This window comes from Micropterus salmoides, unplaced genomic scaffold (genome assembly GCF_014851395.1).
Source record: "Micropterus salmoides isolate LMB-PRFRI ecotype aquatic unplaced genomic scaffold, ASM1485139v1 Ms_hic_scaffold_16, whole genome shotgun sequence".
Classification (NCBI taxonomy): domain Eukaryota; kingdom Metazoa; phylum Chordata; class Actinopteri; order Centrarchiformes; family Centrarchidae; genus Micropterus; species Micropterus salmoides.
The window spans coordinates 13,766,601-13,790,887 of NW_024040707.1; the positions used below are offsets into that span (position 1 = coordinate 13,766,601).

Consider the following 24,287-nt stretch of genomic DNA (forward strand, 5'->3'; position numbering starts at 1 on the left):
TTCCACATTCATATACACATAAGTATGTGTATAATAATAATAATAATCCTTATTTGTAGAGCACTTTTCAAAAACAAGTTACAAAGTGCTTTAACAAGTGTAAAGAATAATACAAAAAAACAAGATAAGAGCATGAAAAATTAATATAAAATTAGTAAAATACAATAAAATAAAAGGGATAAAATACAGTCAAATAAGATTGGGAAAAGCTCTCCTATAAAAGTATGTTTTAAGAAGGGACTTAAAAGAGTTCACTGACTCAGCCGACCTGATTTCCTCGGGCAGGCTGTTCCAGAGCCTTGGGGCCCTGACAGCAAACGCTCTGTCCCCTTTAGTTTTCAGTCGAGAATCTGGAACAGACAACAGACAACAGACCTCTGCCCGAGGATCTCAAAGTACATGCTGGTGTGTATGGGACTAAAAGGTCAGAAATATAACAAGGCGAGAGGCCATGAAGAGCTTTGAAAGTAATCAACAGAATTTTAAAGTCAATTCTAAAACATACTGGGAGCCAGTGTAATGAAGCTAAAATAGGGGTGATGTGATCATATTTCTTTGTTCTGGTTAAAAGCCTGGCAGCTGAGTTCTGGACAGTCTGGAGTCGATCAATAGATTTTGGGTTAAACAGGTGAAAAGGCTGTTGCAATAATCCAGGCATGATGAGATGAAGGCGTGTAAAATGGTCTCGGTGTCCTTAAAAGTTAACATAGATCGAATTTTTGCTATATTTCTAAGTTGATAAAAACATGATTGAACAAGCTTTGTGGTGTGCTGCTCGAAATTTAAATTACTATCAAACCAAACCCCAAGGTTCTTTGCCACAGGCTTAATGTGATTTACTAGGGAACCAGGCAGTATTTGATTTGCCATCTGCTGGGACCCGATGACCAGGATTTCTGTTTTGTCTGAGTTCAGCTGGAGGAAATTATTTGACATCCATTTTTTAACTTCACAAAGGCAGTTGTTAAGTGAACTCAGCATTCCAGGGTCTGTGGATCTGACGGGCAAGTATATTTGTGTGTCATCAGCATAAATATGAAAAGAAAAGCCATGTTTATGGATAATACGTCCAAGGGGAAGCAGATACAAGGAAAACAAAATGGGTCCTAAGACCGACCCCTGAGGCACACCATATTTAACTGGACAGAATGAGGAGACATAGTTGTTTACAGACACGCAAAACTTCCTATTTGACAGGTAGGATGAAAACCATTCTAGGGCAGTACCAGAGATCCCCACCCAGTGCCTCAGTCTGTCTAACATGATGTTGTGATCAATGGTGTCAAAAGCAGCGCTAAGGTCCAGGAGTACCAGGACTGAGCACATGCCTTCATCAGCAGACATTAAAAGTTCATTGGTGACTTTAAGCAGGGCAGTCTCAGTGCTGTGGTACTTCCTAAAACCAGACTGAAACTTTTCAAATATTTTGGTATTTTCCAGTACAGTGAGCAGCTGTTTGGACACAATTCTTTCTAGAATCTTTGCAATAAAAGGCAGTTTTGAAATTGGTCTAAAATTATGTGGGAGGGAGGGATCTAAACCAGGTTTCTTTAAAAGTGGGTTCACGCAAGCCGTTTTAAAATAATCAGGGACACAACCAGTAGATAGGGAGCTGTTGAAAACAGAGATCAAATGGGGCCCAACAGAATCTATTACTTTCAGTAGAAACTTTGTAGGTATTACATCAAGTGGGCTGGAGGACACTCTCATTTGTGATACTGTTTTTAAAAGCTCAGACAAGTCGATGGGATAAAACTGGTTAAAACTCTGTTGTTGCTGGTGAGGAACCTCTGAGTAAGAGGCCGCGGGGGTAATAGAGGCTCTGATTGACACCACCTTATTGGTAAAATAAGATAAAAACAATTCACAGTCATCATTACTTCCAGCTGAGGCACAAGGAGGGGTTGGGTTTACCAGCTGATCCACAGTCTTAAACAGAAACCTGGGATTGTGTTTATGTGTAGTAATGAGTTCAGAAAAATAGTGTGTTCTCGCATCCATAACCATGTTATTGTAGTTAATTAATAAATCCTTCAGACTGAGGTAATGGACTTGGAGACTGGATTTTTTGAATGTACTTGTGAAATCCCAAAACTGAGGATTGACTCTTCTGTGAAGTAGGAGACATCTTGTGTCTAGTTGCAATAAACATCTGCATATTCACAGATTCTGGATTTTTTTAATGAGGGGAGAGATGTAGATTTTCTAACAACTTAACTGAACATCAGACAGAGTATATTTATGTTGTCAAACATTTCTGGATGGAGGGGGGTCTTTAAATAAATGTCTATGACGATTGTTTTATTCTTTCATATTGGGATGATGTTGAGGTCTTACAGGACTCACTAACTGGACACATTGTCTGTAACTTCTGTCCCTTTTACTTTTATGTTAGTGTTTGACATTTGTTTTTGCACTAGTCTTCGTGCAGCGTGTTTCGTTCGTGTATCAGATCTCTGCAGGAAAGAAACCATTCACATTTGCTTAAGCTATTTGCCTGCATTTGCGTGAACTCCTCCAACCTCAACACAAAACGACAAAAGTACCTGTGATTGAGCACCAGGTGTCGCTCTGCGCCATCAAGTTCGATAAACCAGGTGTTGTGCCAAATTCTGCCTGCCAAGAATTGCATGCACCTCGCGGGTGATAACGGTCATTTATGCTGAGAAAAGAGGTGGATGCAAATCTCGGCAGGTAGCCTACAAAATTTGATCTGCCGAATTATTCAACCACCTCTTTAGGTCCTTTTCAGACACTTTGCTGTGCTCATTGATCAAACGGCGTTATCTCCACATATATACTAAATGTCCAGGAATGGTACTTCTACTAAGTGTATTGAAATATTAAAGACTGTAAACGTTCATAAAATATATACTTCGAATCATTTAATACCATTGATGGACCCCACAAAGAATATTATAGCGTTTAAAAGCAGTAGGTTATTTGGTGGTGCATGCAATTCTCGGCAGGCAGGCAAAACTCGGCATAACACCGGGCGTGAAGGGGAATAGGAGCACAGCAAAGCGGCACAGATGGCCGTGATAAAACAACATTATCTAAAGGCTGCAGTATAGGCTACACTGGTCATTCGTCCGTTTTAAGATCTTCATCCCTGCAAATTCACCATTATCTGCCCATATTGCAGCTATCGGGATGTGAATATGTTTTATGGGGAAACTAACCCAATCGAGCTAATTACATTTGTCGCAGTCCAAGTAGGCTTGGCCACACATAATGCGGTTTATTATGGATATAGCTATTAAATCATCAAACGTAGGCAATCATTTGACAGGCTGTAATTTACTGAACAATGTATGCAAATATAAACATCTTTATTTTATTTTTAGCAAATACGATATTTAAGAGGCCGGGGGGGAGGGGGAGGAGGAAATAGGTGACTTAAAGTTCTTGACACGTCCCCTGTGTCGCAATCGATAGAGCAGCTCCACGTTATGGAGTCTGGGCAGAGAGATAGCTCCGGGCTCCTAGTGGATCGACTCTTTCCTTTGCGCAGCTGCACAGGCTACCCCACTTTTGTTCAACTGACTGGCTGGGCTGCAGCATCAACAAAAGAGTAACGGCCCCTACCTCCTCCATCCAGGTACAGAGGCAGCTACGCTCTCCTCCAGCTGCTACGGGGTAACTGAATTATCTGAGCAAAGGAGCAACGAGAAGGCAAGATCGGAGGAAACCCAATGATAAAGGGATTTTAGTGAGAAACGGACAAGGGTAGCAGCTACAGCAGTCTTCAGCGCTGCGCAGTGGAAGCGGAGGTTGGTCATGGTCGGACGGGGACTGTGGACTGCATGTAAGCCTCGGTTTGGAAAGCGAGGGAGCAGACTTGGCGTTTTGCCTTATTTGTGCGCCGCGATAGCGAGCGCAGCCGTGTTGGCACTGCTCTTTTTTGACTTCATCGACTTATGGGTCACCTCCATGGGCATGAACACGGCGGTGGAGCCGCACGCAGGCATCATCCCCCCGCAGAGCGTCCCTCCCACCAGACCCGAGGAGTTCCTGCTCATGCCCAGTCCACTGGTGTGCCAGCGTGCCAAGCCTTACCTTATCACCATGGTAACCTCGGCCCCTGCCAATCAGCGGGCCCGCCAAGCAATCAGGGACACCTGGGGAGGAGAGGGGGATGTAAGGGGCCTGCGAATCATGACCCTCTTCATGGTTGGTGTGGCGTCTGACCCTGGGCTGGCCAAGCTGCTGATAGAGGAGGCCAGAGAGCGAGGAGACCTGGTTCAGGGGCGTTTTCTGGACACCTACTCCAACCTCACCCTAAAAACCCTGTCCATGCTGGGCTGGGCCCGCCGGTTCTGCCCTCAGGCTCACTTCATGGCCAAAGTGGATGATGATGTCCTGTTCAATCCCAGCGCCCTCCTGCACTTCCTGAACAAGAGCCGTAACCCCTACGAACAAGGAGACTTGTACCTTGGCAGGGTGCACCTCCACGTGGCACCGGACCGTGACCCGGAAAGCAAGCAATATCTCCCTGCAGGGGCCTACCCTTCCTCCGTCTTCCCTGACTATTGCAGTGGTACAGCGTATGTCCTGTCCCGCTCCGCATTGCTCAAAATTTCCCTGGCCGCCTCTACATTACCTGCATTATCCACACCCCTGCCCCCTGAGGACGTGTTTGTTGGTCTTTGTGCCCGGGCAGCTGGTGTGCTGCCCTCCCACTGCCCACTCTTCTCTGGTGGCCCAGCTGTGCCATATGGGCGCTGCTGCTATCAGGCCATGGTGTCCATCCACCGCATACCACCCAAGGAGATGCTGTACTACTGGGCTGACGTCCATTCACCACAGCCCTGCTCATGGCTGAGTCTGCGAGCTTCTCTGGGGTTGTGCAAATTCAGGGCGATGCTCGGGACAGCTCTGGGGCTGGAGCAAGGGTTGTGAGGGTTAATAAGAAGGAAAACTGCACTCACTGGGGCTGTGCCTCACTGGAATACTGTGAACAGCACAGGTGCTCTTCAGGCTGTGAAACTACGCTGAGAAAATGTCAGTGTATATTTATAGATTTATTTTTTTAAGCACTTCAATGTATTCTTTGCTGAAAAGGAGAGTTAGTATCCTCCATTATTACACTGACACATATGTAGATGTAGGCTGGAACAAACAACATTGGCATGCTGATAGTATACAGTGAGAAAATACAGCCGCTTCTATCAACACACCAAGTCTGACATCTATTCGCTGCTACTTTCTTGTATTTAACACCCATGTCGTCTATCACCAGGTACTTCAATTGTAGAGTTTAGTCTATTAAGATGCCTGCCACATGATGTTGATGTTCCAAACAATCTGCGATATCAAACTTTATTTATCCAGTAGGAAGTAATTAAAAAAGAAAAATGTATTAGTGAACACTTTTTGTGTTCCAACAGAAAAATAATCATTACAGGATGAACCCAAGTAGTTTCAATAATAATACTAATACTTCCTTTATTTATATTGCTCCTTTCAAAACAAAGTGCTTTACAGTAAACACAAATAATAAAAGTTGAAAGAAAGTCCAAAACAAATGATGTAAAACAAGATAAAATTATCCAGTTACTTAGCTAAGAAAAAGCCATAAAAGTGAGTTTAAAGAAGATATTTCATAAAGGACACTGACTTTGCCAGCCTGAGATCCCCAGGCAGGGAGTTCCACAGATAAGGGACCCCGGACACAAAAGGCCCGGTGACGTGGTGGTAGGGCCCTGCCAGAGTATCTCATCGATCAGGTTTACAGAGAGTTAGCAGATCACAGATATAGATAGGAGTCTGACATTTTAGGGCTTTAAAAATGTGCAGTAAAATCTTAAAATCAATTCTGAAACTGGCAGGTATAACCTGTGAAGGACAGCAAGGATTGGTGTGATGTAACTGCTTCTCTTAGAACGTGTAAATGCCTGATGATATGTGTAATCTGAATCTTACCTGTGATTTACTGGCGAGACAGTGAGATGTACGCGGCCTTATTTGTGAACAGACAGAAGAGAAAGTTGCTTGGTTAAGCTGTTGCCTCACACATCACCGAAAATATAACCATAAAACTGATAAGATGATAAACCCACTCAATTGTATTATTTATGACCTCTCTCTGTAACAGTGACATTGTTAATGACAACTTTGGGCTGGTGTGTCTGGCCTGGGTTCGGTCTCAGTACACTGAAAGACAGTTTAAAACGTGTCAGAAGACAGCCTCACATGGTCCTGCTACACCCGTAATGGAATCAAAAGGGACAGTCTGTGTTTACACTATGGAAATAAGCTTGATTCAAATACAGTCACCAATAAACCACTCTGTATGTCCTTGATTTGCCTGATGTCATTTCTAGAAGAGAAACACACACACACATACACGTCTGCTTTGCTTTAACTACTGAAGTGGAAGGAATGTGTCCATCTCACACCCTTTACTTGTTTTATTCCAGTAGAAAGGTGCTTTGTTATCGAACACTGGTCTTTCCAGTTTAGTTACTTTGAGGATTTTTAAAAAAGCGCATCAGTCCCGTGATCGAGCTTGCTTCATTTTGAATTCAACTGTTAGACAACAAAGATGCAATGGTCACATTACTTCCTCAAATGCTTAAGTCGTGGTTTCCCCTACCACCTTCCTCTTTAAGTGTATATTCACAAATAGATATGTGTGCGATATTCAAATCCTTCCACATGGCCCTACTAATTTACTCATTGTTGACTCATCTCACAAATATGGCGTCTGATGAATTTGGGAGGAATGCAGGTTGTGCTAAGATAACTTTAAACAGTCATTCTGTTCACAAGTGAACCAAAGTTGACAACGTGTGAGCATATTTTACATTCAGTTGTGATCTCCAGCAAATCAGAAGTTTGGCATTATGTTGTTTATTTTCAGAACATATTTATATAAAAACATCTTGACATATGTTTAGACAGTTCAGCTACCACAGCACTCCATTAGACAATGTCAAACACAAGTGAAAAAATATTGTCAGTAGAGAGAATAAAAGTCCCTCAACTTGATGCAAATTCTGGGTGACACTCGTGTCAGCCAACGCACTTCACATTCCCCACCCATGTAGACAAAGTGCTTCAGGCCACAGGCATTAAAATAGAACTGTCCAATGACTGCACTCAACATTGATTACAGATGAACTGTCCCCCATCAATGACTCTTTACTAGCTGACTATATCCAGAATTTCTGCAAGTTGGTGTTTTGTTCCCACAGTGAAGTGATGTGTCCAAAATAATGATTCCTTTATATTATGGGAAGTTCAACAGTCATTCTTACAGGATGTCACTGGGTTGTGGCCTGCACAAGAGTCCTCCTTTTTATTTTTTGAATCTATCCAGAGCAGATGTCTGGCTAGACAACACTGCCGCCTTCTTCTCTTTGTCCTTGATCTCTTTTTCCATCTTCATTTTGTCCCCCATAGTTTTTCTGATTACTTCCTGTGGGGCAAAAAAGTCAAGAGACATGAGCCAAACACTGCATATACAGCAGAAAAGCTACTGCATCAATCTTTATCGTATATTCTGGATATTTTACCCTCTGGTCCACATGAGCCACTTGTTTCTTGCGCCGTTCAACATTCCCAGCAGAACTACGACCCTTCTTCTTATACTTGGGAGTAAATCTTTCTTTGGCATGTGGGTCAAAGCCCTAGGAAGACAAAAAATGCTTTTAGAAAAAGAAGGAGAACAGTAAACCTATTATGATCAAACTTCCAGACACTAACCAGAGCTTCGACTCTGTCTTGATGCCTTTGCTCAAAGGTGGCAAGGTCAACCTGTCCCAGCTCGGTGGGGTCTAGGCTGATGAGCTCTGGCTGGATCTTCTCCAGCAGGGCTTTAACCTCCCACTCTTGCCTCTGCTTCGCACTGCGGTATGGATTTGCATCCAGACCGTCAAAGTTGGGCTCTCCCGCACCTGTAAATGTAAATACAGGGCAAAGGTCCAAAGTTTTAATGCACAGGTTATTAAGGGTTAAGTTACATATTGGCAGCTCGTATAGCTTGTTTTACCCATCTGGAAATGCACATGAAAACCAAGCTGAACCAGTTTCCTCCAATCATTCTCAACTGCTCATTTTGACCCAGTTTTACTCAGTGCAGTCTTGTTGTTCAGGCTATCTTTAAATATGTAGGTAAAATGTGAAATCGAGTAGGACCTGGTACGAGCATGCTGGTGAAACCGTCTCCGTGTCCCACCCCGAGAACGTCCTCAAAGGGACAGAAGTGCAGCCCCCAAACTGTTCTTTGAACTCTGTGAGCCATGTAGGGTTTAGTCACTGGTGTGCTCCACACGTCCCTGTACACCTGCAGAGAGAAAGTTTCACAGACAGATATAATGATATGAGAGTGAAATATGTAAAGTAGTATCTTATGTATCTGTATGCATGCTGGCTCACTATCATGTCTTACTGTGGCAAAAACATTGATCTTTTTGTTTCACCTATGATTTTGTTGCCCATAGTTTTCCATAAAAAGGAACTGAGATGTAACTATAAATTCAAAAGGAAGTTTCTGAGAAGGACTATGTTGATTTTGTAGTACTGATATAGAAAACAGATTAGAAACAGTGCTCAGTTGCAAAGCATGTCAGCTAAATGTTTCTAATAATAAATAGATAAAAGATAAATGAACATTTAGTCACAATTAAATGAATCTTGAAATCAACAACTGCTTTCACACTTAGCACAACTAACTATCTGTCTCAGAATTGTGTCTCTCCAAATTGCATAATTCTTTACAGGAACCTCCCTTAAACATTGTTAGGAAATTGCAGACGCGCAAAAACAAAGTTTCACCATGTAGCCATGTCACCAGTGCTGTGGCATTCGTCTGTGGTTACAACTTTTCTGCTGCTCATAGCAACCATCCGGCTGTGTTCACTCATAAAAAAAAAAAACCACAGCACCAACTGAAACACTATCCAGGATGGCACATCAGTGCGAGCTGTGGCAAGAAAGTTTGCTGTGTCTGTCAGCGTAGCGTCCAGAGCATGGAGGCGCTACCAGGAGACAGGCCAGAACATCAGGAACATCAAAACACATACTGTGCAAGCTAGATCATTTCTCTTTTCAGCTTTCAACTTTTTTTCTTTAATTCATGACCTTTCACTGAAGAACCTTGGAAGATTGTGTTACTTAAAGAGTAGTACACCAGACTGAAAAGACAGTGGGGATATCATCATATAGGGAAAGAGCAGTGAGAAACAAAAGACACGTATTCCATGAAACACAAGCTGCCAGTATGATGACACGATGAGGCTAATTTAGCATGCTAGACAATAGAGAATTTTTTTCTTTATTTCGGCTGTACAAACATCACTCAAAAGACACCACAGAGAACAGCAACTGCAAGAGAACAGGGGTGGGGGATTGAGCAACAGGAAACAGAAAAAACAGAGGACAAAAAAAACTGCAGAGAGCAAAAAAAAACAGCTACAGCACCTGCAAGCAAACAAAGCAATCTACAAGAGTACAAGGAGGGATTTAAAAAAAAAAAAAGACAAGACATCATTAATAGTGCAGGAGGAGGTGATAAATACCTGAACAATATCCCCGGTGGCTGCAGACAGCAGCCCCCTCTGGCTCAGTGACAAACAGGAAGCTCCAGCAGGGAGGAAGTAGGACTGGAGGGGCTTGAAGGATCTAATGTCATATACCATCAGCTTTTTATCCATGCCAGATGTCACCATGTATCTGCCAAAAGAGGAGACCATAACAGATTGGTCTCTGGTGGACCCTGAGGACACTGCAGTTCATTGCTCAAAACAGAAAATGTAATAGTTGCTCAATGTGGCCATAAAGCAGTTTATGATTTGTAGATTTATGCTGCACACTTGTTGACTTGTCACCCACCTACTGTTCTGCCTTTACGGGGCAGAGCGTGTACTATTCACGTTTACAATAGAAAGTTGCATTAATAGGAACATGTGATCCACTGTAGACTCAGTTTTTTGACTTAGTGGTCATTTAAAAAAAAACAAAAAAAAAAAGGTTCGACCATTATAAAATGATAAAATGATGGTATAATGCACAGCCAAGTATATAACTGCTCCATAAAAATATGTTGTTATCTCCAGGAGATGGGGGTTAAAGGAAGAAGAAATTATTTTGTCAACAAGGATTTATTACATTACTCATTACAAGCAAAACATTACCGTTATAAAAGGTTTTCCTGGGACTATTGTAAGGCAGCACCCCCGATGCAAAAACATTCGTATTAAAAAAACTAAAACAAAACAAAAAAAATCGCATTAGAAACTCAACATCCTGCTGGTGTTTTGCAGCTCTTGGCGTGCACCGTTGGCGAATCAAGAGTTGTAGTGATGTGACCAGTGGTCGTCAAAATGTTAATTTTCTAATCTGAAAAGTGAAACCATCCAGATGGAACTTGCATTCTCTATAACGGCCAGCAGGGGCAGAGTCCATTCACTGCAAAAAGAAGCATCAGGGGTTGTAGCCAATTCTATTGTCTGGTTGCGGCCACACCGACCACTGGTAGTTACCACTAGAGGCGCTAAAGATTGTGGTCGCTGCCACACCGACGAGTAGTATGTAGCTGCAGGACCGGAGGCTGCAGTTTCAGGATCGCAATCCTAGGACCAGAAACGCATTTCCAGGACCCTTGTTTACTTTGATACTGCCAGCTAGCTGACTGGCTAGGTAGCTAGCTAGCTAGCTAGCTATGTTACTCTTTACAGCCACTTTATCTCAAGTGGCAGATGATACATTTTTTTTGTCTAATAGAGAGGAATGAATCAAAGCATTTAGATGTGTTGAGGAGTTTTCTACTGTCTCAGGCTTAAGAATGGACTCGAACAAATCTGTTTATTAGGCTAACACTTCAGGAATGTGAACTATTAGAAGTTAATGGTATCCAGTGAAGAACCCAGTTACATACCTAGGTGTGATAAGAATGAAAAACTCTGCAATAGTCTAAACTTCAGCCCTATGATTAAACAAATAATGAAAAAGGTTCCAAAATGTGGTGGATGAGTGATCTTTCACTGAATGGTAGAGTTTCTACTATCTAATACTGAGGGAATATCCAGATCTATGGATCCTTATCACTGGAAATGCCTACTAAAATATACAAAGAATTAGATAAGTGGAATGGAAGTCTGGAGGTTTTAAGTTTTGAAACCTTAAATTAATACTTTCAAAAGGTAAATGGCTAACTAAATTGATAAGAACCTTACCTTCCGTAATTAAGTAGTATTACATTTCTACTAAAATGTCAACTACAAAATCGATAAATTACCTGTGAGGTTATCAAACTTTTATAAACAAACTCTACTGGGCTGGAAATTAATATAAAATATAGATAGTATTTTATTCAAGCGCATGATTGCCGTTACTGTTCAGTTCAATAACACCAAAGTATGAACAAGACAGCAGACAAGACTTAATCTTTTAAATTGGAACCAGGCGGGAGGGAGGGCATAAGACGGGAGGCTCCACAGTCGCTGCCACTAGGGGCGCTAAAGTCAGTGGTCGCTGCCACACTGACTACTGTAATACACCTTTATCATAATTCTTTGTTAAATATATTATCGATTATGCCTACTTTTATGTGGTTATAGCCTATCTACAGTAACAAATTATCTAGATCATAATAATTTGTTAAATATAGCCTACTAATGATAACCTTTGCTTGCCATAAATGCCTCAAGCCTGCGACCCATCGACATCACCAAACTGTTGCATTCTTCATTTGTGATGCTATTCCAGGCTTTTACCGCAGCTTCTTTCAGTTCTCATTTGTTTCAGGGTGTTTCTCCCTTCAGTCTCCTCTTAAGGAGGTGAAATGCATGCTCTATTGGGTTAAGGTCAGGTGATTGACTTGGCCAGTCTAAAACCTTCAACTTTTTCCCCCTGATGAAGTCCTTTGCAACCGTTCGACGTCCGTTTCTTGTTACACCAGTAGATTATTTCTTTTTCCAGGACATTCCAAATTGTTGTGCTTGCTATGCCCAATGTTTGTCCAATGGCTCTGGTCGATTTTCCTTCTTTTCTCAGTTTGACAACAGCTTGCTTTTCTCCCATAGATAGCTCTCTGGTCTTCACTTTTGTCCATATCAACCAGCCCCAATCCAAATGCCCTCCAAGTATGGCTATAAGCGTTGTTTCATGTCCCTCTTTGCATGATAGCCTCCACTTTTAATCTGAAACAATGGAATTCATCTCTAGTTTTTCTTTGATGTCCGGACTGTTATACATCAGTTCTTCTTTTAGGATATTATATACTGCTCAAAAAAATAAAGGGAACACTAAAATAACACATCCTAGATCTGAATGAATGAAATAATCTCATTAAATACTCCTTTCTTTACATAGTTGAATGTGCGGACAACAAAATCACACAAAAATCATCAAAGGAAATCAAATTTATCAACACATGGAGGTCTGGATTTGGAGTCCCGATGCTGGGTTTTTGCCCTCCTACAGCCTCCTCCACGTCTCCTGATGTTCTGGCCTGTCTCCTGGTAGCGCCTCCATGCTCTGGACACTACGCTGACAGACACAGCAAACTTTCTTGCCACAGCTCGCACTGATGTGCCATCCTGGATGAGCTGCACTATATGAGCCACTTGACTGGGTTGTAGACTCCGTCTCATGCTACCACTAGAGTGAAAGCACCGCCAGCATTCAACAGTGACCAAAACATCAGCCAGGAAGCATAGGAACTGAGAAGTGGTCTGTGGTCACCACATGCAGAACCACTCCTTTATTGTGGATGTCTTGCTAATTGCCTATAATTTCCACCTGTTGTCTATTCCATTTGCACAACAGCATGTGAAATTGATTGTCAATCAGTGTTGCTTCCTAAGTGGAGAGTTTGATTTCACAGGAGTGTGATTGACTTGGAGTTACATTGTGTTGTTTAAGTGTTCCCTTTATTTTTTTGAGCAGTGTATATGTGTGGCATAGTGCACAGTGCCTTTAATTATTAACATGAAGAAGTATTCTATGTGATGGAGAGGTAGAGTTTACCGCATTCTTTGTCTCTGGTTTCATATGTATATTTATTTCATCTCTCTTAATAGAAACTATGCACTAATTTAAACATGCAGTGGTGAACCTCTGTAATAATGCATCTTTGGGGGAAAAAGTTTTTCCTTCCTTTTTTCTTTCCTTCACAGGTGACAACACTGGCCTTCTTGTAGGCAAGAACCAAATAGATAGATTTATTACTGTAGGTTAACCACATAAACTGCAATATATAGTGCAACAAAAAGAATAGGCATAATCGATAGAGTATTTTTAACAAAGAAAAGATGCATTACAGTAGATATAACAAACTGCGACCTGTGGTCAGTGTGGCAGCGACCACCATCTTTAGCGTCCCTAGTGGCAGCGACGACAGCGACCAGTGTGGCAGCGACCAGTGTGGCAGCGACCAGTGTCTTTAGCGCCCCTAGTGGCAGTGACCACACCGACCAGTGTGGCCAATATATGTAGCTGCAGTACCAGAGGCTGCAGTTTCAGGACCGCAGCAATCCTGTGACCGCAGTTCTAGGACCACACACAGAAAGACAAAGGAGGTTAACCCTGTCTGCAGCTGTAGAGTTAACCGGTCGACATGCATATAATCAATAACTTAAGTTTAGGCACACACTCTGTGATGGTTGTGGTAAGGATCCTAGAAATGCAGTTCCGGTCCTAGGATTGCGGTCCTGAAACTGCAGCCTCCGGTAATGCAGCTACATACTACTCAGTGTGGCAGCGACCACTATCTTTAGCGCCCCTAGTGGCAGCGACCAGTGGTCAGGTCAACCCAAGACTGGAGCATCCCGTCTCATGCCCTCCCGCATGTCTGGTCCGCTGTCATTCATACTTTGGTGTTATTGAACTGAACATTGACGGCAATTATGCGCTTCATTTGATAGAAGTTTGATAACTTCACAGGTAATTTATCGATTTTGTAGTCGACATTTTAGTAGAAATGTAATACTACTTAATTAGGGAAGGTGTTATAAATGTTGTCTTTCTTATCAACTTAGCCATTTATTTAGGTATAACAAGTATTATTTCAGGTTTCAAAACTTAAAACCTCCAGACCTCCATTTTTTTTCTGTTGCATAGGGTATCTTTGCTTAAATAATGACATTTGTACCTCTAAATGAAATTAAATAAGATCTAATATACAATTCTAATTCTTTGTATATTTTAGTAGGCATTTCCAGTGATAAGGATCCATAGATCTAGATATTCCCTCAGTATTTGATAGTAGAAACTCTACCTTTCAGTGAAAGATCACTCATCCACCACATTTTGGAACCTTTTCATTATTCGGTGAAATGACCCTACTTCTCATCTGAATTATTACCTCAGTTAACACTTTCATAATGCGTTTATGGTCTCAGTTGCTAGTTTCAAATCTTCTTCAACACAACATGATGTTCATTTAGTAAATTATGGTCCTATTTATGGGGAAATAGACCAGAAACCCGCGTATGCTTTAGGGTTGGACTACCTTGTGATTGACATGTCGCTACCATGGCGACCTGTCAATCAGGATAGAGGCGACTTGTATCCGCTTCTCTGTGTAAAGTTTTTTATTAAATGGCTGTCAGCAGGAGAGAGAGCGCATCATGTTTGAGTCTGTTAGTATGTTTTGATTTAAAAATAAATAGTTTTTTTAACTTTTTATTTTTTATAATTTTAACTGTAATAGAAAAAAAATTTATACTGAGGATGTATTTAATAAACGATTAAGCATATGAAGAGTATAACATAACTTATAAGTCTAAGTTTTGTTGTAACACTGATAAATAACTTTTGGAGGGAGGGACAGTAAAATTGTCTTGGGGCCAATAAGTTTCAAACCCATTGGCCCAGTGGGGCCAGTTGCAAAAAAGTTTAATGTTGAGCCTCGGAAAAAAATTAAAAATTAAAAAAGTGAACTAGTTTTAATCTGTGTGAACTGAACTTTGAGCCAGCTTTTGTTAAGCGTGAACTTGCGCAACACTGATAACAACAACAACAACAAAATAATACTATGTTGTCCTAAGAAGTGCAAAGTTGTAAAGGTGACTCACGTGCCCGTCTTGTCTACAGTGACAGAGCGCACGCCGCCCTGGTGACAGAGCATCTTGACGAGGGCTTCTTTCTGGTTGGGCGACCAGAGGGTGACCGTGCCGTTGTGGTGGCCCAGGTGGATGATGGCATTGTGAGGGTTTTGGCACATCACGTCTAGCCGGCCAGTCTTGGTGCAGATGGCAGCCACCTCCTTTCCCACAGACACATCCAGGTACTGAAGGAAACTTGTAGCACTCTGAAGACAAGGGGGAGAATAGTTAGGTTAGTCAGTGCTGATTACTGTTGGTGAATTCAAGTTTTAAATGATCTGGAACAGAGCGCTCTTTGTCAATGTGTTTGCTTTTAAAAATTTTATTAATTTTACTTTATCAAGTTTTCAAAATGTGAGGCACAGAGGGAGAGCCGTGAGGTAGGTTAGTTATAGTGGTTTGTCCTGATTATCAACACACACAGCTCATGAAGGCAATTAAGACACTTAGACTTCCAATTCCCGCAATGTGTTCAAATGGTTTACTCCTTTTCAGAATTATAACTCAAATCTGAACGCACACACACGATAAAAGTTTAATTTGTCTTCCAGAGGAAAGCATTATCTCCAGCGTACATTGAGAAGACACGTCTCATAAATCTGCTTAGGAATCATAGAAAAACTTGCTCCTTATAACTCCAATATAGCTTATAGCTCCTTATAACTTGTGAGAATCATGACATTTTTAAGTTTTATTCAGTATCAGTGACCCAGTGACAGTTGCCTGTATCTCTATAGACATATTGCAAACAGGAACTGTTAATAGCTGCTGTGGGATACTTTTAAGAACTGTGCCAATTTGCTTATAAGTAATAGGATAGGCTTAAAAATACTTTGAAAACTTGTCTACATAGTTTTGGAAACTCAATATGTGCTTGTGCATCGTAACGGTATACTGTTTGTGGTCTCTTAGTGTTTGATACGCTGTTTTAGCCTGGTTGTTTGTATTTATTGTCATTATTGTAACAATGTTCCAATGCTGCCCTTTTGGCCAGGTCTCTCTTGAAAAAGATCTGAATGAGATTTGAATGATAATGAGATGACAAAACCTATAAAAATTTACAATAAACCTACCGCTGTGGCTAGCAAAAAGTGGTGGGGGAGGAACTGCATACGGAGAACGTCATTGAATTTGCGGATGCAGTGGAGCTCTATTCCATTGGAGTCATAGATATGCAGCCACTTCTTCTGAGCCACTGCATACATGGCCTCACTATGGAGCCACCTAAGTAAAGGCAGAAATTGGTGTTTATTTACAGAGAAGGCGTTCACAGCTGCTGGTAGGCGAGGCACGATTACAATATCCAAAGGGGCGTGCTTTATGTGGTGCCGCACAGTTGAATGACTTACTTGACATCGTTGACAGACTCCATCACGTTTATCTCACACATCAGCTCTTTGGACTGCCAGTCTATACAAGCAACGTGGCCTCTCCTCCCACCAAGCAGCAGGTGCCTAAAGTGAGGAGATTCATCATTAACTACACACATACAGCTCAAACATTGAAATAAATATTTCTGTATCAACAAAGCTTCAAATGATTATGTATAATGTGAAAGGCTCCCTTTAAGCAATAAACCCACAGTATTAAAAGCAGTTTCCCTCAGCAACATCTGGAGAACACAGTAGAGCTAAAAGTAAAATTAATATATGCCAGGTAAACACGAACACAACCCTGAATTAATTATAACCTGTTTGCTACCATTCGGAATTGCACAGGTGTAACTAATATTATTATAATCCCATTAATGTTATGCTATGGGCCAATTAGAATGATAACAGGGTAAACTGCCCCGCTTTAACAGGTGCAACAAAGCTAACAGGGCAGGACGCCTGTGTCAACTCATACAGGTATAAAAACTATGGAGTTCATTTTCTTTTATTGCTGTGCTAAACTAACTCGTACCATCATGCCTGTCAAAAGCGCCTGTCATCTTCCATTAATATTTAACCAAGATGACCGTTCAGTGATGTCAACATGAAACAAATGAAAGCAACTCCAAGGCAAACACTCCATACGTGGTTTGACATATTGTATGATGGGCATGCAGAGTGTGACACTGACCGTCCAGTCTTGCTGTAATCCACTCGATATGGTCCAAACTGAGACAGTTTCAGATTAAAATACTGAGGAGGAAGTGGGAGAGAGGGGGGAAAAAAAACAAGTTAATATAAAGGCAAACAACAGAAGACCTGGGAACCTATATATAAAATTGCTCTTGAAATTCAACTTAAATGTACTCCAAGCATCAGTCGCCACAGTATGCTTATGTCCAGAGAATTGGACAGAATCTTGTCATGATGGTGGAGATTCCTCCAAGGGCAAGTGCCAAGGGGGAGTCAACGAGGGCATGTCAATGACTAATGAGGCTTTGTTATAATAAATAAAAAAAAAATAAAAAAAAGGGATGACATGCTACTGATGGATGGCCTGGACTTTGGGATCTTTATGTGAAAGATACAGGGTGTGGGTTTTTTTTTTTTGTCTAGGTAGGAGATTTCTTTGCCTTAATGTTTTTGTCATGAACACCGTGTTCTGCTTGTTTTCTACTAATAAAGTTAATCCCTCAGACATTATGTATTAATAAGTAAATGAGTTGGAATTAAAAAAAAATTAAAAATAACTAAGCACTTGAAATATTTCCACATGTACACCAGTGTCCAGTCAGTGTCCCACCTTTGCCCCAGATGTTATATCCACAGCATCAGCAATATCTTCCTGTGAGATTGTACACGTGTCCTCATCTTCATCTCCTTCTAGAAACCTGAGATTAGAGGGAAATGTGACACAACCAGGCTTTAAGAGTTGGCCCTTTTCCAACACTTAATCTCAGTGATACCGAGGCAACCTGAAACTTTAATAAGAAATTACCCTGCGTCCTCTGGGAGTAGAAGGTCAAACCGGGCTGCTTGTTTCTGGGCCATTTCTGAAGCTTCTTCTGAGCGAGCTACCATGTCCCTTAGCTTATAATTCCGGCTGCGAGGCTGGGACAAGAAGAATAAAAAGGAATGAGATGTTGGCGAGTGACAAACACTTTACTAGAAACTGTTAAAAAAGAAGAAACACTGAGGTGCTTACCTTTTTAATTTTGTCTTTCCTCTTGAACTTCTGCATTCTATCTTTTGGAATAGGAGCGGGCCCAGGGAAAGGGTCTGATTTCTGAGGGAAATCATATACTGGATTTACTTTGTTAAACACTAAATTAAGTATGTTAACAGAGAACTGGGAGATATATTGATATAATATTAATTCTGGAGCAGGAAAATGTATATTGTTTTTAATCATCTGGGGCATTGCAATATTGCTTAAACATTCCCCAGGCTGTGAGACTCCTAAATTCATCCTCAGCACTGCACCATGTAAAACAGTTTGATTTTTATGACTTCTAAATTTTCCAGTCATCTAGTGGAGGAGTATAAGAGGGAACTATAACTTCATCTTGTTATACAACCCTGTGTTATAAAACCATTAGAAAAATTCTACCTTGTACTTTGTACATTAGATTCTTCTGCACTGAAACACTTAGTACAGCACTCTTGACTCAACATGGGTGTATTTGTCAAATAGGAAAAACTCCATTGTTTTGTTCCACAGTTACAAATATAACTGAGCTGAATTTTATGCCAAATAGGCATCACTCACTATTTAAAAAAACCCTTAACCATTCCAAAAGATGCTAAATATGTCACGATGGACTTTGGAGAAATGTGTCTAAAATGATCCACAAACCATCAAAACTATATCCAATTGATGGAACGGGGTAACCGTATTGTATATGTTATACTGTCAGGCAGTGTTGAATACAATGATTTTTTACTTGTATGGCCTGTTCAACCAACCAACCATAAATTGTTACGCCTTAAAACACACTTCTTTCAGAGTAAACATACATATAATCAGGGATAGGTAGTAACTCATCACAAGTAACACAAATTAATAATTAAGTTTTAGGAACTTAAATTGCATGTTCCTTTTTAAAACTATACTTTTACTCAATTTTATGGGGCCAGAAACGCACTTTTATCTTATCTACATTTGCCATCGATACCTTCAATACAACCTGTCTGTTATTGTCCTTAAGCGAGACTTGTTAAAAACAAAGGGCTTCACTTGGAGTCACTCATAATGATACTTTCCACCATGTTGTCAGACACCTGGTCTGAGCCTGCAAAAAGAATCACTTTCTGTGGATGTAATTTTGATGGGGGTAATGAATGTTGCAGCCACTGCAGCACAGACTACAATTTTTTTTTTTTTACCTACTACTACTACTACTACTACTACTAGTCATTTTGACACCATAATATGTGAAAATAGGCATATGTTTAAAAATACCAAAATAATCCTTTAAAGGCATATTTTGTCTCTGTTGTGTAGAGCATGGCTTTCTTTGGATGGAAATTTGCTTATTTCTTCATGCCACACGCAGCACTTTCTACATAGAGCCACTCAGTCTGTCTGTTCTAAAACAAAATAAAGATAAGCTTGACCTTGGGTTACCTAACAAATGAAACGAGAAACAGCGTCTGATCTAGAGAGTTGGAGAGTCCCTGGCTGTCACCATTGGCTTACTTTAGCAAAGCAGTTGACCCTATCATGACCTGGGGAAATCTGTGTCATAGTACCCATAACTAATTCCTATTCAGGTCTCCCACTACGTGTAGACTTGTACTACTTCATTCAACAACAGGCTGCTCCCGTGTTATTGCCACAGTAATTCTTTGCATTGTAAAGCTTATCTTCATAGCTTTACAATGTAGCTTATCTTTTAGGAATGGTTGTATTGTATTGGGTGCCTGTGCTATTGGAGAAGGCAAACCATATATGCAGAGCCCTTCATATCACAGCAAGCTCTACAGGCAACAATGGTAGGCTAGGGAGCTACAGCAAGTATGGTATTTTAAAGTTATCTTATTGATACCTTCACGTAGATAAAGAAAAACTATAATTAGTAAAATAACTATATTGAACGGAAACATCTAAATTAGAGATTATCAGCAAGTACATTCCTTAGGGGAGAGAAAAATACATGTTCGTGGCTTGTCAATATACTTTTTTTTATGATTTGATGTCCTCCTTGGTCGCCTTCCATTAAGTCCACTTTGGCTCAAACAGCAACGGGCAGGGAGATCTGACACCGACGTGTCTTGACCTTGGAGTTCACCTCTAATGTCTGTGGAAGTTGTTCTGGGCTCTTTGGTTACCATTCGTATTATCCATCTCTTCAATTTGTCATCAATTTTCCTCCACATCCAGGGAGGTTGGCTACAGTCCCGTGGAGCTTATACTTCTGAATAATGTGCGCAACTGTAGTCACATGAACATCAAGCTGCTTGGAGATGATCTTATAGCCTTTACCTTTAACATGCTTGTCAATAATTATCTTTGTTATCTCCTGACAGCTCTCTCCTTAGTTTTCTGATGTCTATGTCGTACACCCATGATACCAAACAACTCAGAGACTACTTTTCACCCTTTAAATATGCACACTCACTGATTACAAGTTTGAAGGCACTTGTGATGCATGTTAAACACCTTAGTTTAACATGTCCCTATGGTCGAATTAATTCCAATCTTTTCTAGGGATACCATCATTTTTGTCCAGGCCAGTTTCATTTGTTTTTTTTTTGTTTTTTTTAAGCAATATCTGACTTTCATTAGTTAATTTTCAGTAAATGTTTATTTATGATTACTTTTGTCAGTTATTTCAGGGACCATTGAGGGTTTTTCCTTTCTTTTACAAAAGGGTACCAACAATTTTTTCCATGTCCTGTACTTCAGCAGGCTTGGAAAGAAATGTTTTACTTTATGGTAGTAATTGTACTTTTACTTGAGTAAACATGTTCAGTACTCGTCCCACCACTGCTTATAATTACAATCTTAATATTGCTCGTATTATTGGTATTTAAAACACTGATATTCTGAAGACCTACCTGTCTAAATGACAACTTGATGCTGAGTCACAAAACAATGCCTTTCATTCTCGTTTCTCTTACCCCTGATATGAATCTCTTTCCATCGCTCTGAACCCCTCCTTGTTTTCTTTTCTTTGATTTCTGTATCTTTTGCTTGTTCTGCTGCACAGCCTGTTCAGTCTGTTCTCCTCCTTTCCCCACTTTGTTCTCATCGTTCCCCTCCTCTTTTGGCTCCTGCCAGTAACGAGCTGGAGGCTGTTAGAGGGGAGCAAACGGTGGCAAGTTAGCAGCAGCGACATTAAGGGGAGGACAGAGAGTTTAGTCTATTTGTTTGTGCCCAGGTCACCTCGAGCTCCTCGAGCTCCTCCAGCCCCCCCTCCTACAATTACTTGCGTTAGCTGCCTGATGCTAGCAAATGGCCAGCCAATGCTACTGTCAGTCTGAAAGGCAAAAGTCAGCCTTAGCTGACGGTATGAAAAGTTTGACACGTTTGCATTGACGTCCCCTTACTTATGACTTATTCGTAGTTACCTTCTTCTTTTTCCCCACGTGTGGATCATTCACCGTTGCCTCGCTGGAAGACGCCATCTTTATTGTGTACGTTTTCCACGTTCTTCTTCTTTAGGGTTTAATGGCGGTTGGCAAACCAGTTTAACGGTGCATTACCGCCACCAACTGGACTGGAGTGTGGAACGAGAGATTAAGCAGGAAACAAAAAATAAATAAATAAATAAATAACCAAAACAAGAACACAAACAAACAGAAAGCAAAAAACACCCCACAAAATGTAAATTATTTTATCTAACTCAGTTTCTTGAACAAACATATTTGTGTGACAATATATCTGGCATGCTGTTTTCCCCAAGAGACCTGTGAATGAGACATTATGTTCCTTAATGACTGAAAGAGGCGTTCCCTATTGATATTGTATCTCCTACACTGAAGGAGAACATGTTCAAGTGTTTCTGGTTGGTTACAATATATACATTTGCTTGCCTATTTTATATAACGAAAGGTTGAGACCTGTCTGTCCTATTCTCAGACGAGTGATTAAATTTTCTTCCCTAGGTTTCCAGCCCACCATCCTCCCAGCACCAACCTGTCTCTAGTCAGTACATTATATAGATGCCATCCAGTTTCACTATGGTCCCAATGCTCCTGCCAAACTGACTGTGCATAGGTCCTGATAAATGTCTTTGCTTCATCTTTAGTTAATGGGGTTTTTAGGTCTACATGTTTGATTTTGAGTGTTCCTTTGGCCAGAATATCCACCTGCTCATTTCCCTCCACACCAACATGGAACCCAAAGGAAGCATGTGGATAAACCTTTAGCTCCATCCTGTACAATATAAGGAATATGTCATTGATGATATGGATCTAACTGATGATTTGCCAGATTTAATACTCATAAGTGCAGACAAGCTATCAGATGCAAAAACAGTATTATTTGTTTCACTCTCTTCTATCCACTACAGGGCCAGTAATATTGCAGTCAGTTCTGTGGTATACACTGACACATGATCTGATATTCTTTTCTTAATATATGACTCACTTGCTGGGATATAAACTGCTGCACCTGCACGCCCTGTATCAGGATCTTTGGCGCCATCTGTGAATATAAACACAGAGTCTGAAAAATGCAGATCAAAATAATTCTGTACTATGCTGCATTCTGGAAGTTTCTTTGACATATCCTTCAATTCCTGCTGTATGTTTAGGTCTACACTTGGTGTTGGGAATTACCAGGGAGGAATGGAAGACAGTGACACTATAGGGCTGTAATCTAATTGTCTTAATCCTATGACTTCTGCCTTTGCATCACCAATCCACCCAAAACTTGTGAAATTTGTCTCATTGTGTTCCCAGCAATCTATTAAAAGACTCTTGGCAGGATGAGAATCACATTGCCCCTGGAGATTAATCCAGTATGCCAGCATTAACGTTACTTGTCTGATTCTCAACAGCATTTCTCCCATTTCCACCTGCATTGCTGATACCGGAGATGTTCTGAATCATCCACTGCAAATTCTCAAGGCCTGAGCTTGTAATACATCCAACTTCTTAAGGTTTGATTCTGCTGCTGACATGTACGCTACACATCCATAGTCAAAAACAGATCTCATGAGTGCCCAGTATATATTTTGTAGAGCTGCTCTCTACAAAATGCTCTCTCACTCTTTAATCTCTAGGAAATATGTTAACCGCTCAGTGACCATTCGTTCCATAATTTTGTATAAATGTGAAGGTAATGCAATAGGTCTGTAACTAGAAGGGTCTGACTGATCTTTTCCTGGTTTTGGAATGGGCACTATTATTGCTTGTTTCCAAGCTAAAGGAAGTTTGCCAATATCCCAGACTTTATTAAACAATCCCAACACCGTGTCATGTGTGCCAACAATACATAACATACACTATCTTTCCCTGGAGTGGTCTGACGAGCACTCGTAATTGCTCTTCTTAGCTCAAACATAGTAGATCTAACGGATCTAACACCTCCCTTTTCTCTATTATTTTGGGATTCTCCATCAGGATTTTATCTCTACACTGCCCAGCTTCATCTGTGAGATTACATGAACTATGAACCCTTTCAAATGTTTGTGCCAGAAGTTCCGCCTTTTCTAAATTATTGACAGCCATTTTGTCCTTGGTGTTCAACACTGGTATCTCTCTATAATTTCTTCTAATCCCCCCCATTCTTCTAATCATGCCCCACACATCGGACAGCTGTACTTACCTTCCAATAGTGCTACAATACTGCCTCCAAAATGTTCGTTTTTGTATTCTTATTGTCCTCCTTACTATTGCTTGGGCTCTCTGGATCAATGCATCCTGAGAGTGAAGTTTCTTGAGTTCTCTAAATGCTTTATTCCTGGCCTTTATGGCTTTATTACGACACATCTAACTACGTAACATCCAGTTTTAGATTTTCTTCTTAGAATTCTATTGGCAATGAAATGGTGACTCAATTTTGTAAAACCAACGTCCTTTTCTCTCCTTCCCCCTTTGCTTTTGCCACCTTTTCTTCAATCTCTGTTGAAATGTAGTGGAGAATATTTTAATATGAAAAAGCAAAGTTGACATGTTTTGGAAGAAGGTTCCTCCCCCTAACACACTGCGTCAAATTGTTTTCTATCACGCCCTGATCACTTTGTATGCCAGACATCGAATTTGATTAGTTTCCTTTAAATGTCGCATGACACACAACATGGAAGCGTCCCTGAAAGGCTGAAACATATCCACAGCAGCACATTGCTCTTGGGTTTAAGTGCTCACTGAGAAGAACTGTGCTCATGTGAGGATTTTGTTTTCATTTCCTCCT

The 24,287-nt window shown here is 40.8% G+C and overlaps 2 protein-coding genes across 2 annotated transcripts; one reads left to right on the forward strand and one right to left on the reverse strand.

Annotated features, from left to right (window-relative positions):
- The first annotated feature begins 3,413 nt into the window (after positions 1 to 3,413).
- b3galt4 (UDP-Gal:betaGlcNAc beta 1,3-galactosyltransferase, polypeptide 4) lies at positions 3,414 to 6,305 on the forward strand. Its single transcript, XM_038722279.1, has one exon. It carries the CDS (start codon positions 3,781 to 3,783, stop codon positions 4,900 to 4,902), a length of 1,122 nt encoding a protein of 373 aa, XP_038578207.1. The 5' UTR covers positions 3,414 to 3,780; the 3' UTR covers positions 4,903 to 6,305.
- A 534-nt stretch (positions 6,306 to 6,839) lies between these two features.
- Positions 6,840 to 23,821, reverse strand: wdr46 (WD repeat domain 46). The gene is made up of 16 exons (XM_038722278.1): positions 23,703 to 23,821; positions 22,521 to 22,577; positions 21,500 to 21,648; positions 21,050 to 21,223; positions 18,132 to 18,212; positions 17,925 to 18,037; positions 17,730 to 17,817; positions 17,118 to 17,179; positions 16,403 to 16,507; positions 16,127 to 16,277; positions 15,024 to 15,259; positions 9,525 to 9,678; positions 8,143 to 8,290; positions 7,711 to 7,901; positions 7,521 to 7,634; positions 6,840 to 7,423 (listed from the first exon to the last, which is right to left on the reverse strand). Exons 3-16 carry the CDS (start codon positions 21,554 to 21,556, stop codon positions 7,304 to 7,306), a joined length of 1,794 nt encoding a protein of 597 aa, XP_038578206.1. The 5' UTR covers positions 21,557 to 21,648; positions 22,521 to 22,577; positions 23,703 to 23,821; the 3' UTR covers positions 6,840 to 7,303.
- Positions 23,822 to 24,287: the final 466 nt, after the last annotated feature.

Bases quoted from the DNA above. Each gene is read 5' to 3' on its own strand.
- b3galt4 (XM_038722279.1), top strand. From the start codon at position 3,781: ATGGTCGGACGGGGACTGTGGACTGCATGTAAGCCTCGGTTTGGAAAG.
- wdr46 (XM_038722278.1), bottom strand. From the start codon at position 21,556: ATGGCGTCTTCCAGCGAGGCAACGGTGAATGATCCACACGTGGGGAAA. The intron at 9,679-15,023 runs GTGAGTCACCTT...CTCTTTTGGCAG, and splicing joins ACTGTAGACAAGACGGGCAC to ATACATGGTGACATCTGGCA. The intron at 7,635-7,710 runs GTTAGTGTCTGG...TTGTCTTCCTAG, and splicing joins AAGACAGAGTCGAAGCTCTG to GGCTTTGACCCACATGCCAA.